General features: G+C 48.4%; 1 protein-coding gene across 15 annotated transcripts in view; it reads left to right on the forward strand.

The window, feature by feature from the left end:
- The first annotated feature begins 10,734 nt into the window (after positions 1–10,734).
- The window catches only part of KCNMA1 (potassium calcium-activated channel subfamily M alpha 1), a 562,063-nt gene continuing 557,157 nt past the window's right edge, over positions 10,735–15,640 (forward strand). For all 15 annotated transcript variants that reach the window (XM_082225122.1, XM_082225124.1, XM_082225123.1 and 12 more), the window contains exon 1: positions 10,735–11,106. In XM_082225122.1, coding sequence (XP_082081248.1) covers positions 10,750–11,106 — 357 coding nt within the window. In that variant the 5' untranslated portion in view covers positions 10,735–10,749. The remainder of the gene's footprint in view (positions 11,107–15,640) is intronic.

The following is a 15,640-nucleotide window of genomic DNA, read 5'->3' on the forward strand; positions in this document are numbered from 1 at the left end:
GTATTGTCCTGCTGCAGCATTTGGATTTTCTCCAAACACGTTCCTCTCGGTTTAATTTCCTAATTGGATTTCAAAACAACCTAAGCTTCTTTTATCGTGTTTCTCTTTACTGAGTTCTCCCACGGCCGGGAGGTGTTTCCCTGAGATGACATTATGTGCGTTCTCTGGGGTGGCCAGTGACCTCAACGGCACTTACTGCATCTGGTTAGCTCTGCTTTAAAATTGTCTCGTAACGCGTACGGCACCTGTCCACACGACCAATCAGCAGGATTACCACCTTGTTTCCCCGGATGATGTGCTCACATTCCTCATGTTGTAGGTCTGTGTAAGTACAGAAGCATCCACCGTACCACAGGCGGTCAGGTGGCTTAAGCTTAATTTGGTATGCTCTAACCTTCCGTTGGGACGCGGGTGGCGCTGTGGGTTAAACCACAGAACCTAGGACTTGCCGATCAGAAGGTCGGCGGTTCGAATCCCCGCGACGGAGTGAGCTCCCATTGCTCGGTCCCTGCTCCTGCCAATCTAGCAGTTCGAAAGCATGTCAAAATGGGAAGGTAAACGGCATTTCCGTGTGCTCCTCTGGTTCGCCAGAAGTGGCTTAGTCATGCTGGCCACATGACCCGGAAGCTGTACACCGGCTCCCTCAGCCAATAAAGCGAGACGAGTGCCGCAACCCCAGAGTCGGTCACAACTGGACCTAATGGTCAGGGGTCCTTTTACCTTTAACTTAACCTTCCATTGGAGTGTTGAGTTGCACCAGGTCATAGCAGCCAACTCCTAGAGCCCACAATAAAATATTTGAGCCCTCCCCCAAGTTAGTGGGCATTACCATTCAAATGATGTGTGTGTACTGTGTCTCGTGATTGATAATGCAAGTCAGGGCTTACCTGGCCCCCTCAATATTTTATTCAAGTTGGCACCGCTACACCACGTACTTCCTCTGGCTGAGCTCATATTAGGTAAAGGAGATCAATATCGCCATGTGCGGGGAGTGGGGTGCAGGCAGCACTTTGTGCATATTTTTATTTATTATATTTATATCCTGCCTACTCTCTTATCCTTGCAACAATCCTGTGATGTAGGTTAGCCCGAGAGATAGTGATTGGTCCAAGGTGAGCTTCATAGCTGAGTAGGGATCTAATTTACTTAGGGCTGCCCTGTGTTATGTATTTTAGCACATAAAAAAGAGTAATAATCACATTTTCTCAGCCCTAGCCTGACACTCTAATCACCAAACCACACTGCCTCTCAAGTGAGGAGGCATCAATTTGTGCCATTATGCTTTTGTTTTCAAATGATAACTGAAAATTTAGGGAAGGAGCTGGCATGGTTATGACCCTGGTTATTCAGCAAGACTAATGAATACTTACTGGACAGAAGAACTAATAAATTGATATTATGTTTCTTCATGAGGCTTCTATTTATAGAATAAATATTTATTTATAGAATAAAAATGTGTTCTAAAGCAAATATTAATGTTAATATGTGCTAGCTTAGATTGGTATTTTCTCCACAACATCCTGGAGTTTATATGATCTAAGAAACAGCTTTTGCAACTTTAAGCTTGACAGTATACAGGACTGCATTTTGAGAAATATTCTTTAAATCCACTGTGGAATTTTTCTGTACACAGAATATCCACAAGAGGGAACTCTAAAGATGAGTTCTTTCCTAACCCTTTCAATGCATCCCAACGTGCTTTCGAATGGGCAGAATGAAATGCAAAACTCATCCTATTTTTTGAACACATGCAGCGATACTATTTTTAAAATCATCCAGCTCTTCTGACATTCAGTAAGAGAATTAAGGTATGTAGGCTTGCAAGAACCCAGGAAACTGACTTATTTGCTCTTGTTCCCCATTGCAGAGCAGTCAGCCTGAGACAATGCTCAACTCCTAGTTTGAGTTCAGTATTTTTAGCCTGGATAAGAGGCGACTGAGAGGAGATATGATAGACATCTTCAAATATCTAAAGGACTGTCACGTGGAAGACAGAGCAAGCTAGTTTTTTCTCCTGCTCCGGAGGATGGGACATAATCCAATGGATTCAAGTTACAAGAAAGGAGCTTTCTACTAAATGTCAGGTAGAACTTTTGTGGACTCTCCTTCGTTTGAGGTTTTTAAGAAGATGATGGAAGGCCATCTGCCATGGATTCCTTAGTTGAGATTCCTGCATTGTAGGGGGTCAGACTAGAAGTCTCTAGAGGTCCCTTCCAACTCTACTGTTCTATGATTCATCATGTTGGCAAAGATACCAACAAAGCAGGTGGCTTTGCAGTTCCCTGGGCACATTAGCACTGCTTAGCTACACTGCGAAAAAAAGGAGCAACAGAGAGAAGATAACAGAGAATTTGGTGGAGGACAGTGCATGAAAGAAAGCAGGACAAACTCACATTAGGAAGCTCTAAATTAATTCTAGCATGGCAGAGCTGTGCCCTGCACGCACATTTGACAGATGCCATATTGCACTTAGCACAGAGGAACCATGTTCTTTGTAGCAAGGAACCAGACCATTCTTCAGACAGTGGTGTGGGGCCCACAAGCTTCCCTTCCCAGTCAATCCCTCCCCTGTCACAGCTGGTCAAGCTCTTTAAACAAAAGCTGGTGCCAGGCATTAAGAGCTAAATAAGGTATGGAGCAAACATTGCTTGGACGCTGTTGGGACATGATGCACAACGTATCAAGGGAGAATTATTATATTGATATGAGATCTTTCAGCAGCGCTCTCAGGTGCCAGGTAACATGGCCACCCCAGATTTAGTTTAATGATGGATCCATTCAGGATATGTGGCACTTAAGACATCAGACTTAAGAGTCTTGCTGGATCAGACGATAAAAGGTCTAGCATCTCATCTAACATTCTTTCCCCAACAGTGGTCTCTGGGAAGCCCACAAACAAGGCATTAAGGCTGTGTCCCTCCTCCAGCAACTGGTGTTCAGAGGTACACTGCCTCAGATCATGAAATATCCATTTAATTATCATTACTAATAGGAGTTGGTTCCCCTTTTAAGCCATGTGGGTCAGCGGCAACATATCTTGCAGCAGCAAATTAAATAAATAAATTGTGCCTTCTTTGACTGCCTTGAGAATAGTTCAGCCTGAGGCCCAAAGCCCTAAATACTTGTTATAGTGCCTTTGCGACATTCCCATAACTTCATGGGCTCTGAACTTCTGCATGTGCAGTGATTTGGCTATTGCACCCTAAGGCACTTAATTGTGAAACAGCAATGATTCAGTTACATCCCGAGTATATTGTAAGTAGAAATGTGGATGTTTCTACTGGTTTTATAGTTTCTAGAGTCTAACTTATTTGAATGCTTCTGCATCTAGTTAGCATTACTATTTTAAGACATCAGCCAGGTACTGTATTTGAACCCCTAGTCTGGATAGGTAATTTGAGCGTAGCCATATTAGAGTATAAAATGATTTTTCATAATATTAATGCAGAGACTCACATGAGAATAATTATTTTATTCAATTGCTGAAGGGGGGAGAGGAAGAGCTGAGCAAAACACATTGGCAAGCCTCCATGGGAATCTAAAAGAATGATTGAGAAACATTTTTCCATTGTTCACTGGGCTCTCAGCTGAGCCTGATCTCAATACTTCATGGTTTAAGATTTTATGTTTGTAGAAAATAAAGATGGGGAAAACTATTTTACCAATTATCAACTATATATGCCTCTTGTGCACTTTCATGGCAGATTTAATAGGATTGTTCATCTGTAATATCTGAAGTGCTCAGATGCTACTTAATTGGCAATGAATGATTACTTTGGTAGAGCTCAACCTAGCCAAAGCTAAGTGCTTCCCAAGCTACAGTCTTTCTTGGGAATAAGCCTCAATGAACACAATAGGGCACGCTTCAGAGTGAGCACCAGGGTTTAAATTAGAAGGATTTAGACTAAACGCTGGGAAGAACCATGCAACTGACTGCCTCCGAAGGTGGCAGGCTCTCCTTCATTTGAGATCTTGAAACAGAGGCTGGATATAATAATAATAATAATAATTTATTATTTGTACCCCACCCATCTGGCTGGGTTTCCCCAGCCACTCTGGGCGGCTTCCATAGAAACCAAAAATACAGTAAAATATCACAGATTAAAAACTTCCCTGAACAGGGCTGCCTTCAGATATCTTCTAAATGTCAGGTAGTTATTTATCGCTTTGACATCTGATGGGAGGGCGTTCCACAGGGCGGGCGCCACTACCGAGAAGGCCCTCTGCCTGGTTCCCTGTAGCTTTGCTTCTCGCAGTGAGGGAACCGCCAGAAGGCCCTCGGTGCTGGACCTCAGTGTCCGGGCAGAATGATGGGGGTGGAGACGCTCCTTCAGGTATACTGGGCCGAGGCCGTTTAGGGCTTTAAAGGTCAACACCAGCACTTTGAATTGTGCTCGGAAACGTACTGGGAGCCAATGTAGGTCTTTCAAGACCGGATGTCCACCTGTCAAGCATGAGGGAGTTGTGGGTTTCCCGCATTGACAGGCGTTGGTTTAGATGAGCTTTGAGGACCCTTTCCAAGCCTAAAGGTAAAGGTAAAGGTACCCCTGCCCGTACGGGCCAGTCTTGACAGACTCTAGGGTTGTGCGCCCATCTCACTCAAGAGGCCGGGGGCCAGCGCTGTCCGGAGACACTTCCGGGTCACGTGGCCAGCGTGACATCGCTGCTCTGGCGAGCCAGAGCCGCACACGGAAACGCCGTTTACCTTCCCGCTAGTAAGCGGTCCCTATTTATCTACTTGCACCCGAGGGTGCTTTCGAACTGCTAGGTTGGCAGGCGCTGGGACCGAACAACGGGAGCGCACCCCGCCGCGGGGATTCGAACCGCAGACCTTTCGATCGGCAAGCCCTAGGCGCTGAGGCTTTTACCCACAGCCTACAGCTCCATAATTCAAATGCTTTAAACGTTAATGTGGATTATGGCTGTCTTGAAGCAGCATTGAACTGAAAAGAAGAGAATCAATAGAAATATGCATATAGAGGTGATGATGTTTGCACCCCTCCCTTCATCAAAGGAGCACCATAGTTTGTGTGAGGGAGATTTCACAATGTGTGTGCTATTTCATCCCAGTTACATTTGTTTATTTAAAGAGCATAAAACCATCATTAAAATAGTCAAGGCTTTCCTTCCGCCACTGCCGCCAGTCTAAATAAGTCCTTGTGAAATCAACACCACTTGTGAGGTTCCCCAGTCTTCCTGCTGTCTTGTTTCGCTCTTGCTTCTTTTGCCCCTTTTTAAATAGTGGCTGGAGTGAGTAAGCTGCCTTTGCCTTTCAGTGGGGACCAAATCATGCACAACTGCATGGCAGATTAGATAGTGTACAGCCTCGGCTGAACAGGGCTACCAGGTTACTACCATGTCAATTTAAAACAAAAATTGTCATCCCGGAAGCCACATTCAAGGATTATAAAAGCAATGCCCTTTTGTCTACTTGCTGCTAAAATGTCCTTGGAGCTGAAGGAGCAAAAGTAGAAGGGACCTAGTTTAACGGCTGGTTATTAATTCACAGTTTATCTCCTTGCATTCCTCTTTTATTGATTCTCAGTCCTAGGGCTCATTAACTGGTGCAGAGGAGAGAGAATGCTCTAGAAATCCTGTAAGTTGGGTCAGCTTTCAGTGTATCAGGGTGGGGTGGTGCTTATTTAGAATGTTAGCCTTCCTGGGATTTGCATGTTGTTGTTTTAAAAATATTGAAATGTTTCTGAGTTGTGTCCTGCACAATCTTATGCATGTCCTACTGTGTTTAATGGGCCAGATGAGTATGCATAGGACTGCAGCTTTATAACATAATCCTATGGACATCTACTCAGAAGTACACCCCCATTGAATTCAATGGAATTTGCTCTCAAGTTATTGGGTATAATATGGCAGCCATAGAGTTTGAAAATGGTGCGATCAGTTTTGAGAAATATCTAATAAGTGCAGCGCTTCCCAAAACGTGGACTGTGGACCACAAGAATTCACAAGCTTCATTCAGGTGGTTCATGACTTGTCTGTAAAAATACAATTTATAAGCCAAATCATAGAACATCTAGCACAGTGTGTTACAACGGCTACAACAGGCAGAAAACTCGTTGGGTTATCCGTCAAGACCCTCAGCAATTTTCAAGTGGGCTATGGGCGGGGGTGGAGTTTGGGAATCATTGCAATAACATACCTAATACCAAATTAAACATTAGTTAATTTTTGGGAAAGGCTGGCCCAAACCGGAAGCCCTGCATTTTAAAGTTTAATTGGCTTTTCTTTTCTTTTTGTATGGTCAGTCTGGAAGGTCCTTGCATTACTGCTCCTTGCCAGCCACTGCTGCCCTACTGGTGTGTCACACTGTCCAAGAGAGCTGAATGACACCCCCCATCCCTGAAAAACCCCACCAAACCAAAAGCGGAAAAATGGGGGGAAGTTTTAAAATTCTGGGATTTAAATTCAAAATCTAAACATGAAATTTTAACACCAGCATTTCACTCTTCTTTTAGACTTGTGAATATTATTCTGATTTTGACAATTTGCTGAACACCAGATGCTATTGCATGACAGCTATCAATTCATACCAAGGCTATTATCCACCATCTCCACACCCTCTGGGCATGGGAGTTTACTGCTGGCAACTCCATTTCCTACCAATAGCCCTTCTAGGAGTGGTGAGCTGGACATCCTGAATGGTATACATAAAGGACAGACTGAATAAGGCCCCAGTTATCCTTACTATTTTTAAGTAGTAACAGTAGGTTGCAGTTGCAGTTTATATATCCTGCCCTTTGTCATAGACCCAGTATAAGTTGCAACATCATAACCATAATGCATACAATATGTAATGAAAAAAGAGACGTCCCCCCTCACACCAATAACCTGCTCCTTCTCTGCAGCCCCATTCAGAATAGGCCACCTCACCACTTCCTTGACCCAGGAACCACCACTCTGTAGGATCTCTATCTTGTCAAAATTCAGCTTCAGGTTATTGCAGTGTTTCCCAACCGGTGTTCCGCGGCACACTAGTGTGCCGTGAGACACCGGCTGGTGTGCCGTGGGAGGGAGGCGGGCGAGTCGGGCGGCGAGAGGCGGCGGCGGCGAGGATCCGCGTCGAGCCGGGGGCGGCTCCGCGGTGGTGGTGCCGAGCGGCGGGGCAGCGCGCGCAAAAGGGAGGAGCGCGAGACAGCGGAGGAGGAGGAGGCCGGCATGTCCGGGCAGCAGCAGCAACAGCAGCAGCAGCAACTCCCGGCGACGGCTCCTCCTCTGCCCGCTATCGCCGCCACCACCACAACAGCCGCCGCCGCCTCAGCTGCCGCCGTCCCTCAGTCCCTCGCTCTGCTGCCTCCTCCCACCCCGGCAAGGGGAAGGGAAAAAACGTTCACTTTTGTGCGTCCCTCCCGGCGTGACGCTGCGCGCTGACGTCACGGGGCGGGGCTTTAATGGTGGTGTGCCGCGAGATTTTTTCCGGTAAACAGGTGTGCCGTTGCCCAAAAACGTTTGGGAAACACTGGGTTATTGACCCTCAGCCACACCATTATTATCTAAGACCTGTCTTAGATGATGACAGAAAAAGAGCTGGGTGTCATCATAGTCCCATTATTGAAAAAAGGTAGAGATGAATGGTTCCTTTTGCTAAAACAGCTCCTCTCTACCTGTTCACAATTTCGAAGGCATCACAGCCTTATTAGCTCAGCAACATTATGGGTACCACTATTAGTTGTACTCTAATGAGACATGCGGGGACATGGGTGGCGCTGTGGTCTAAACCACTGAGCCTAGGGCTTGTCGATTGGAAGGGCGGCGGTTCAAATCCTCTCGACGGGGTGAGCTCCCGTTGTTCAGTCCCAGCTCCTGCCAACCTAGCAGTTTGAAAGCACATGAAAATGTAAGTGGATAAATAGGTACTGCTCTGGAGGGAAGGTAAACGGCGTTTCTGTGTGCTGCTCTGGTTCGCCAGAAGCAGCTAAGTCATGCTGGCCACATGACCTGGCAGCTGTCTGCAGACAAACGCTGGCTCCCTCAGCCTATAGAGCGAGATGAGCGCGCAACCCCAGAGTCGTTTGTGACTGGACCTAACAGTCAGGGGTACCTTTACCTTTTCCTTTACTGAGACATGCTACTGTAAAGTCATGTGATTGGCTCACGATGCAATTCCTTGGAAGTAAGTCCCCTTGAATTCAATGGACTTTACTTCTGAGTAGACCTCCATAGAAGGGAACAAAACAAACTGAGTCAGGGTTGCTGGCAGGATGTGCAGTCTCATGGGCAGTTGACCCATAGAAATGAATGGGATTTCAGTGGGGATTGTGCAGGAGAACCCCTCACTGGATTGCACTCCCTGTCTGCGTGGGGGGGGGGATTAGATAATATTATTTTATTTTGCACAATAATTGGAAAGGAAACACTGTAAAAGTCCCAAGTGGCTGACAGCTTAGGCGAAAGAAAAAACAACCCGGTGACAGATGCCAAAATGGACACCACTTGTGTCATAGGTTAAGTAACGATTATTTTATAATGGTGGCTTTATGCAGGAGCTATAAACATATGACGAACAGGAGAGCATGTCCGCCAGTGCACAGCCGGACTCGGCGGTGTTTACCGCTGGAGAGAGGGAGCGAGAGGATGGATCTGCCTAGATCTCTGCGGATGGCGCGGAGGGACGCGTGTGCAAATGGTCTCCAGGCGCACTGGTTTTTGCGCTTTGGGAATTCCGCGCGAGGGGAGACTCGGGCTGAATCCAGTCTCTGTGACGTTGACAATGGGCTTTACTTTCTCCTGGAATTCTCCTCCCCTCCCCCCCCTGCATGTCATATAGGTTTCATTGCCAGGCTGCTTCTGTTGCATTTTGGGATTAAGTCAGTCTCTCTCTCTCTCTCTCTCTCTCTCTCTCTCTCTCTCTCTCTCTCTCTCTCCCACCCAGCTGTCTGTGCCAATTTTAAAACCACGAGCCATATTCACGGAGATGTTTTTTGTTAAAAAGAATATCCTGGTGGGTGTTTCGCTTTAAAAAAGAGAGCGACAAAAGCCCGCACAAAACAAAACAACCCCCCCCCCCCGCATCACGAAGCACCTGTTTCTGCAACTCAACCCTGGCACAAGATCCGGCTCGCTGCTTTCGTTCATTTTCCCAGAACCCACGGCCTCCTTCCCTGCCTTCAGCCAAAGATTGCTTTCAGATCTGGGCCGCGATAAAGAACAACAACAACGCCAACCATCCCAGCCGAACGCTGGGTTTTAAGAGCAGCCTTTAATCGGCGGGGGTCGTGTCCCTCTCGGGTGGCCCCCTATGTCTCATTGCTCCTCCGATGGAGAACGAAGGAAAACAGAGAAGGAATGAATGGCAAACAGGCGAGCCAGGGTGCGGGGAGGCCGATTTCTGCCGCCTTTCCTTCTTGCCATTTGGGGTCCTTCCTCCCCGGCCCGACCATTAGGCATGCAAGTCACTGAGAAAAAGAGAGCGGCTGGGAAAACATCGGTGTATTGGGACTCCAACCGTATTAGCGAGGGGGGGGGGAGTGAGCGAGAGAAGAGAGTGACAGCCAGTGCGTCACGCCATTCAGCAAGTGCCAGGATCGCGCAGGGTTTTTTGCGCGTCCCTCTTGCGCCGCCGCCGCCGCCTCCACGGCCCTTCGAATTGCTCCGCGTCCAAGCAACGCGCGGAGCCCTTCGCCTTCTCTCTCTGTGTGGTGCGAGGAGGACTTGTTGAAGCGGCAGGTCACACGGGCCGCCTGCGTTTTGGCTCCTCCCGCCGCTGCTGCGCCGCTACCTGTAAAGCGCGTCGCTCTCTCGCTCGCCTCCATCTGTTCGAGGCAGCCTCCGAGAAGCGCGCAGGGCCGTTTGGGAGGAGGCGAGGGGGAGCCTGGAGAGAGCCCCGAGACCAGGCAGCAGCTTGGCCCGGCAGGAGCCGTCCGTGCTCGGCCTCCAGCCGTGAGGGGAGCCCCTTCTTCTTCTTGGGGAGCCGAAGCCGCCGCCGCCTCCTCCTCAGCGGCCGAATCACAAGGCGCCGCTTTCCTCCCGAGTCTCTTACGCCAGCTGCCCGGGAAGCTGAGGCGCGCAGCAACGGCGGGCTGGGCGCGTTGCTAACGGGCGGCGAGGAGGCGGCGGCCGTGTAGCAGCAGCAGCAGCAGCAGCAGCCGAGGATGGCAGGCGAGGCGGCCGCCGCCGCAGCGACGACGCAAGCCCGGCTGGGCGAGTGGAGGAGGCTGAATTAGGAGAGAGGAAGGGGCTGGACTTGCCGGAGCGAGACGCCGAACGAGGAGGGCTGCGTGGGCTCACTCTCCGGTCGGTGGAGAGAGAGAGAGAGAGAGAGGGCGCGACTGACGAGGGGTCGCTCTCCGCCTTGGCGCTCAAATCGTGAGGCGACCAAGGGACGAATCCCGGATCTCGGCCGGGACCTGCGCGCGTCTGCCCGCCTTCTCCCCTTCGTGGCGGGCGTCGTGAGGTGCCGGCGCGAGGGGTGGCTGCTGGCTTGATTTCGGGGAGGGGGTGGGGGGAAGGGGGAGCCGCTGATTTGGCCACCGGGAGGAGGCGGCGGCGGCGCCTTTATTTCCCGCTCGGTTCCCTCGCGCCGGAATCTTGGAAGGCGGCGGCGAGGGCGCCAGAGCGAGAGGTGCCGAGCGGCGGCCGCCTGCCTGGACGTGCGCTGAGGCTCGGCTTGCGCGCCTCCCCGCCGAAGAGCAGCGCTATGGCTGGGGATGGGCTTGGCCGAGGGCGCTGGCGGCGGCAGCAGCAGCAGCGGGAGCTCCCCGGGGCCCCGGCGGCGCGCCCTGCCCGCTGTTAGCCATGGCAAATGGCAGCGGCGGCGGAGGAGGAGGCGGTGGCGGCGGCGGCTCCAGCGGCTCCAGTAGCTACTACTCGGGAGGAGGCGGCGGCGGCGGCAGCGGCGGCATTAAGATGAACAGCCCCATCAGCGCCAGCAGCAACCTGAACGCGGACTCCTCCTCGGCGCCCGCCAAGGCGATCAACGCGGTCATCATCCCCATGACCATGGAGGTCCCCTGCGACAGCGGGCAGCGCATGTGGTGGGCCTTTCTGGCCTCGTCCATGGTCACCTTTTTCGGGGGACTCTTTATTATCCTGCTCTGGAGGACCCTCAAGTACCTGTGGACCGTCTGCTGCCACTGTGGGGGCAAGGAGAAGGTAACGTTTCTCTTCCCGGGTTCTCCCGCTTGAGGGCCGCTTCACACGTTGCCTAGTGCGGGGCTGGAAGCTGAGGTCGTGCAAAGCGCGCACATTCGTGTGTCTTGCAGTTGTCTTCTCCAGGGAGCTGCGAATGGCCGTGGAGTGGGGGGAAGGTGAGGGTTTACACCTGCAGAATGTGTGAAGCGGCCCTTCTATCCCTGGTGTTATTTGCAACTCATTTCAGGGAAACTTACAAATAAACTGTATGTTAAGATTGCAACCGTGCAGCTGGAGCCTTTGCGTGTTGACAGGGAAATGGGTCCCAGTGAGTTCAGAGGCTTCATTCTTGAGGGCATCTGCTTAGGAGAGCAAGTGCTTTTGAATGTCACATGCAGCTCAGTCCTTGGAAACTGCAGCCTTAGTCCCAAGTAAACTGCAAGGGATGGGAAGATTCATTTTCTTTCCTTCACTTCTTTTAGTCCTTTCTGATTTACTGTGTCCCTTCTCCATGTTTTCCCCATGCCCCTTTGTTTACTATTCTCTTCATTTCCCCCTTCCGTTTTCCCTTTCTTCCTCTTCTGATACTGTTTTCCATATATTGAGTTTTAGCGTTAATAGAAGTCATAGTAACATCAAAGGTTTATTGTTATTCTAACACAATGACAGTAATTCAACCTCCTGCCTTCTAACCATCATCCGTTCAGCAAGAGTTGTTGTGTGTTTGCTGCCCCAGGTTGCCTCTTGCTTCTTTGGTACTAGGAGAGCAGTGGGCCTTTGTTGTTGTTGTTGCATGAAAAGTTAAAGAAATCCCCAAAAGGCAATAGCCTCAGATTCTGTATAAAATTGTGTCGGCCAGCAGTTCAGTAGTGGTCATGGGTGAGCTGAGGTTCAAAGCTTGAGACTTATTTTGTCTGAAGTGGACAGGGAGTCTTCAGAACAGTGGTGGTGGTTCCTCTTTTCCTTGTTGAATGATGGCTTCAGCTACTCCTCCCCACCTCACAGGCCGAGAAGGAAACATTCCTTGGCAGTAATAAACTTGTTACCCAATTTGCTCTATTATTGCTGCCAGGTCTCTCTTGCACTCCGATGGGTTTGACTTTCTAATGGCAAGTACTGTCGATTTTGCTATGTCCAAATCACATTTTGTTTGGTTTAGCCATAGGTGGTAACAAATCAATGGATAAACTAGCTAACAACATGGATTCGGTGGCCCCCAAAGTTACAAATGGTAACTCAGAATATGTATAATCCAATTCAAGAGTTTTACTGCCCATTCATGTTAGATCTAATGACAGTGAATGCGTTTTGGTGAGGAAAGGGGGAATTCGGGATTTGCCATTTGCAATACTTGCCACAAGTGATGGCAGACTGTGAAAATAGATGTAAACAGAACACAAAGAAGACATTTAAATGGGTGAATATTCCTGAAACAATCACACACTGCCCCCCCTTCTCGTTCACCCCTGTTTCTTCCCATTTAATCAAAATCTTGCTCCCTGTAAGGTCAGAATTCAAACTGAGCCACTCTGTATGGCTCTTTCCCGCCTTCTTTGTAAGCAGAATCCATGTGGAATTGTCATCTGCCATGGAGGGAGAATCCCATAAGCACTGTAGAGGCAGAAACATTATAGCTTGCCAGAAGTATTGTTGTGCAATAGGTGGTGGGAGGAAACAGGTCTGAATCTACACACAAATGTCGATGGAGCCAGGATTTTGAGTATCTCACCCTCTCTGAAATCCATGGGATCCTTGCCCATTGCATTCCATTAACTCAAGACATTTGGGATTTCGGCTGTCCGAAAACACATTTTGGGCAGAATCCTGTGAGGAGTTACTTCCATGCAAGCTCCATTGAAAGAAGCAGAAAGCTACAGAGGAGCACACCACTGGGGTTTCTTTTGCTGGTGCTTGTGCAGGAATGCTTCCCACAGGATTGTGCTGATTGATTTCAGTGGGCCGAATATTTTGTGGTCTCTCCAGTTACTTTGGGTGCAAGCCCCCCATTGATTTCAATGGAATTTACTTCTGCATTTGTGTGTTATGCTCCCATACTTGGGCTACAGCCGACCTAGGATTGGTCTTGGAAATATTGTCCCTGATCCAGAGCAAGCTTCTCACTCCTGAGACCCACTGAAATGGCAGCACACAACTAACTTGTGCTGTTGATTTCAGTGGGACGGAAGCACAACTAGGACTGCAGTCCTAAACCACACTTATTAGGGAGCAAGCGCATGGAACACAGTGAGAATTAGCTTTCTGTAGACTTGCAAAGGATTGCTATGTAAATTTCTCTGGACTGGGTCAGTCAGTGGCTATCCTGTGCATAGTTGGGTTACTCCTATCCCATTGACTTTGGTAGGATTTAAGCAGCCTCATTTTGTTCAGGATTGTAGCCCTAGTCCCATGATGTACAGACACCGCCTCTAGAGCCCTCTGCCCTCCACTTGAGCAAAAGAAGTCCCATACCACTTACGCAAAACAAGCCATACTGAGCCATGAGCTACACTGAGCAAGTCAGCCAGCCGCTGCGTTTTGCTGCCCGACTCCATCTCCTGCTCACTGGCTGTAGGTCTCTGCTGCTGTGAGACTAGAAGTAAAAAAATAAGACTGGAAAACCAACACCTGTGGAAAATCCACACCTCTCACCAATGTTTCATGTGTTATACCAGTGATGCAGAACCTTTGGCCCTCTGGATGTTGCTTAACTACAGCTCCCATCAGCCTCTGCAAGCATTGCCAATGGCTGGGGGTGATTGGAGTTGTAGTTCAGCAACATGTGGAGGGCCAAAGGTTCTCCATCAAATCTGGCAAATGATGGAACATGGTATAAGCAAGATTTCTTGGTTCGTGCTGCTTCTGTTCCCTGTACACCTGAGGGCGATGGGGGCAACCACTGCTGAAAGGTGAAATGATAACAAAGTTGTCTCAAGGAAGCTTATTTTTCATATATATTTGTGTGAACCTGTTGACTTGGCTAATCGTTATCCTTCTGCATTGGTGACACTCTCTTGGTTGTCCCTCCCTGGGTCCATTAGCACATGCATGCCATTGCCAGATGTGCAGCTCGGCATGTGAATGGACTCAGTTGCATTTGAGATGTGAAACGTCTCCTTTCTCATCAAGTGATGAGCAGATATGTGTGAATCAGCCCAGTGAATGTGAGCAGCGCCAACCCTGCCATCTCCCTTCCTCCTCAACCTTTAGAGGCCCACTAAAACCTGGAGCATGTCAGCTTTGACAAAACATCCATCAAGAAAAAGCTCAAAAGGGACGTCTCAGGGAAGCAAAGTGTTGCCTCTTCACTGCCAACTTCCTGTAAAGGGATGACTCGACTCTTGCTAAGGACTTTAACATCATGCCAACTTTTTCGTTCTCACCCCCCTCCCACTTCCCCTTTGCTTAATACATAGCCTGATGAAGAGTTCTGGAGAACTCAAAACCTTGATTGTTATTTTGTGATGCTTGGGTAGGTCCTAATAAATATATTTCCCCACTGTGGATTTGAGATTCTTGTCAAGGCAAACAGTGAAGCCAACAGCCATTTCCTGCTCAGTGGGATTACTCCAAACGATGTGTAATGTGGCTTACAGCTGCCTTGTTAGGATTTCCCCTTCCAGTTTTATGTATAGCTACCCAGAAGGTAAAATATGCTTCAAATGCCATCCCATTTTGAAGGTTAGGAAACAGAGTGTAATGAGGATCCCCACCCACCCATCCCAGTCCTTGTAAGAATGCTTTTTAGCTAAAACAGTGTTAATGCTCTATATTTGCTAATGTGGCATCTGACAGGCTATTTGGACCCTCCAAAATAGGCCAGCAGCTGGAGTTTCTCCCTTCCCCTTTTCACATTTTTCGGATTACGAATGGAAGAATAGATCTGCTTCAGCTATTCCTGGCACCCAGCTACACAAAAAGCACCCAAACCTTTTAAATATATATGGTTGCTAGGTTGCTGTCATGATTTGACATTCAGCTATCGGCTTCCCCTCCATCCCTCAAGATATGGCATAACCTGGCTGGGCAAACGTGGATTCATTTTTATTTTTAATTTGAAAGTGGTGATGAAGTAGGGATGTATGTGTGTCTGTGTGATGACAGAAATAACACTGCTATGCTGAGAATTATGAATGCAACCTTGAGAAAGTTAGGTGCATCTAAATCCCATCAAAATAGTATGCTTTATGCATTGCATCTTGTGCAATTACTTACTAATTTCTGAATTGGTTTTTTTTGGGGGGGGAGGGTGTAGTTAGGTCGTAGAATGCTCAGAGTTTCCTAAAAGCACCTGTGATCTTCCAGCAGACGAATTGCTATCATTTCAAACTGGTTTTACTCCGGAAAGGATGCTATCATAAGCTATGGGGTAATTTTAAGCTTTAAAATTCATTTTGACTTGCTAAGTAAATAACAGCAATAGCCTTTTCCTGCTGAAGAGATTCTTTTTGTGGAGGGGAAATGGAAATGTGAGTTTTTGGAAAGGAAGATTTGTTGGGGCTGTAACACTCGTCTCTATTTATATGATGACAAATGTATATTTTTGAAGAGAACTGGC

Source organism: Podarcis vaucheri (assembly GCF_965113315.1).
Source record: "Podarcis vaucheri genome assembly, chromosome: 5".
Classification (NCBI taxonomy): Eukaryota; Metazoa; Chordata; class Lepidosauria; order Squamata; family Lacertidae; genus Podarcis; species Podarcis vaucheri.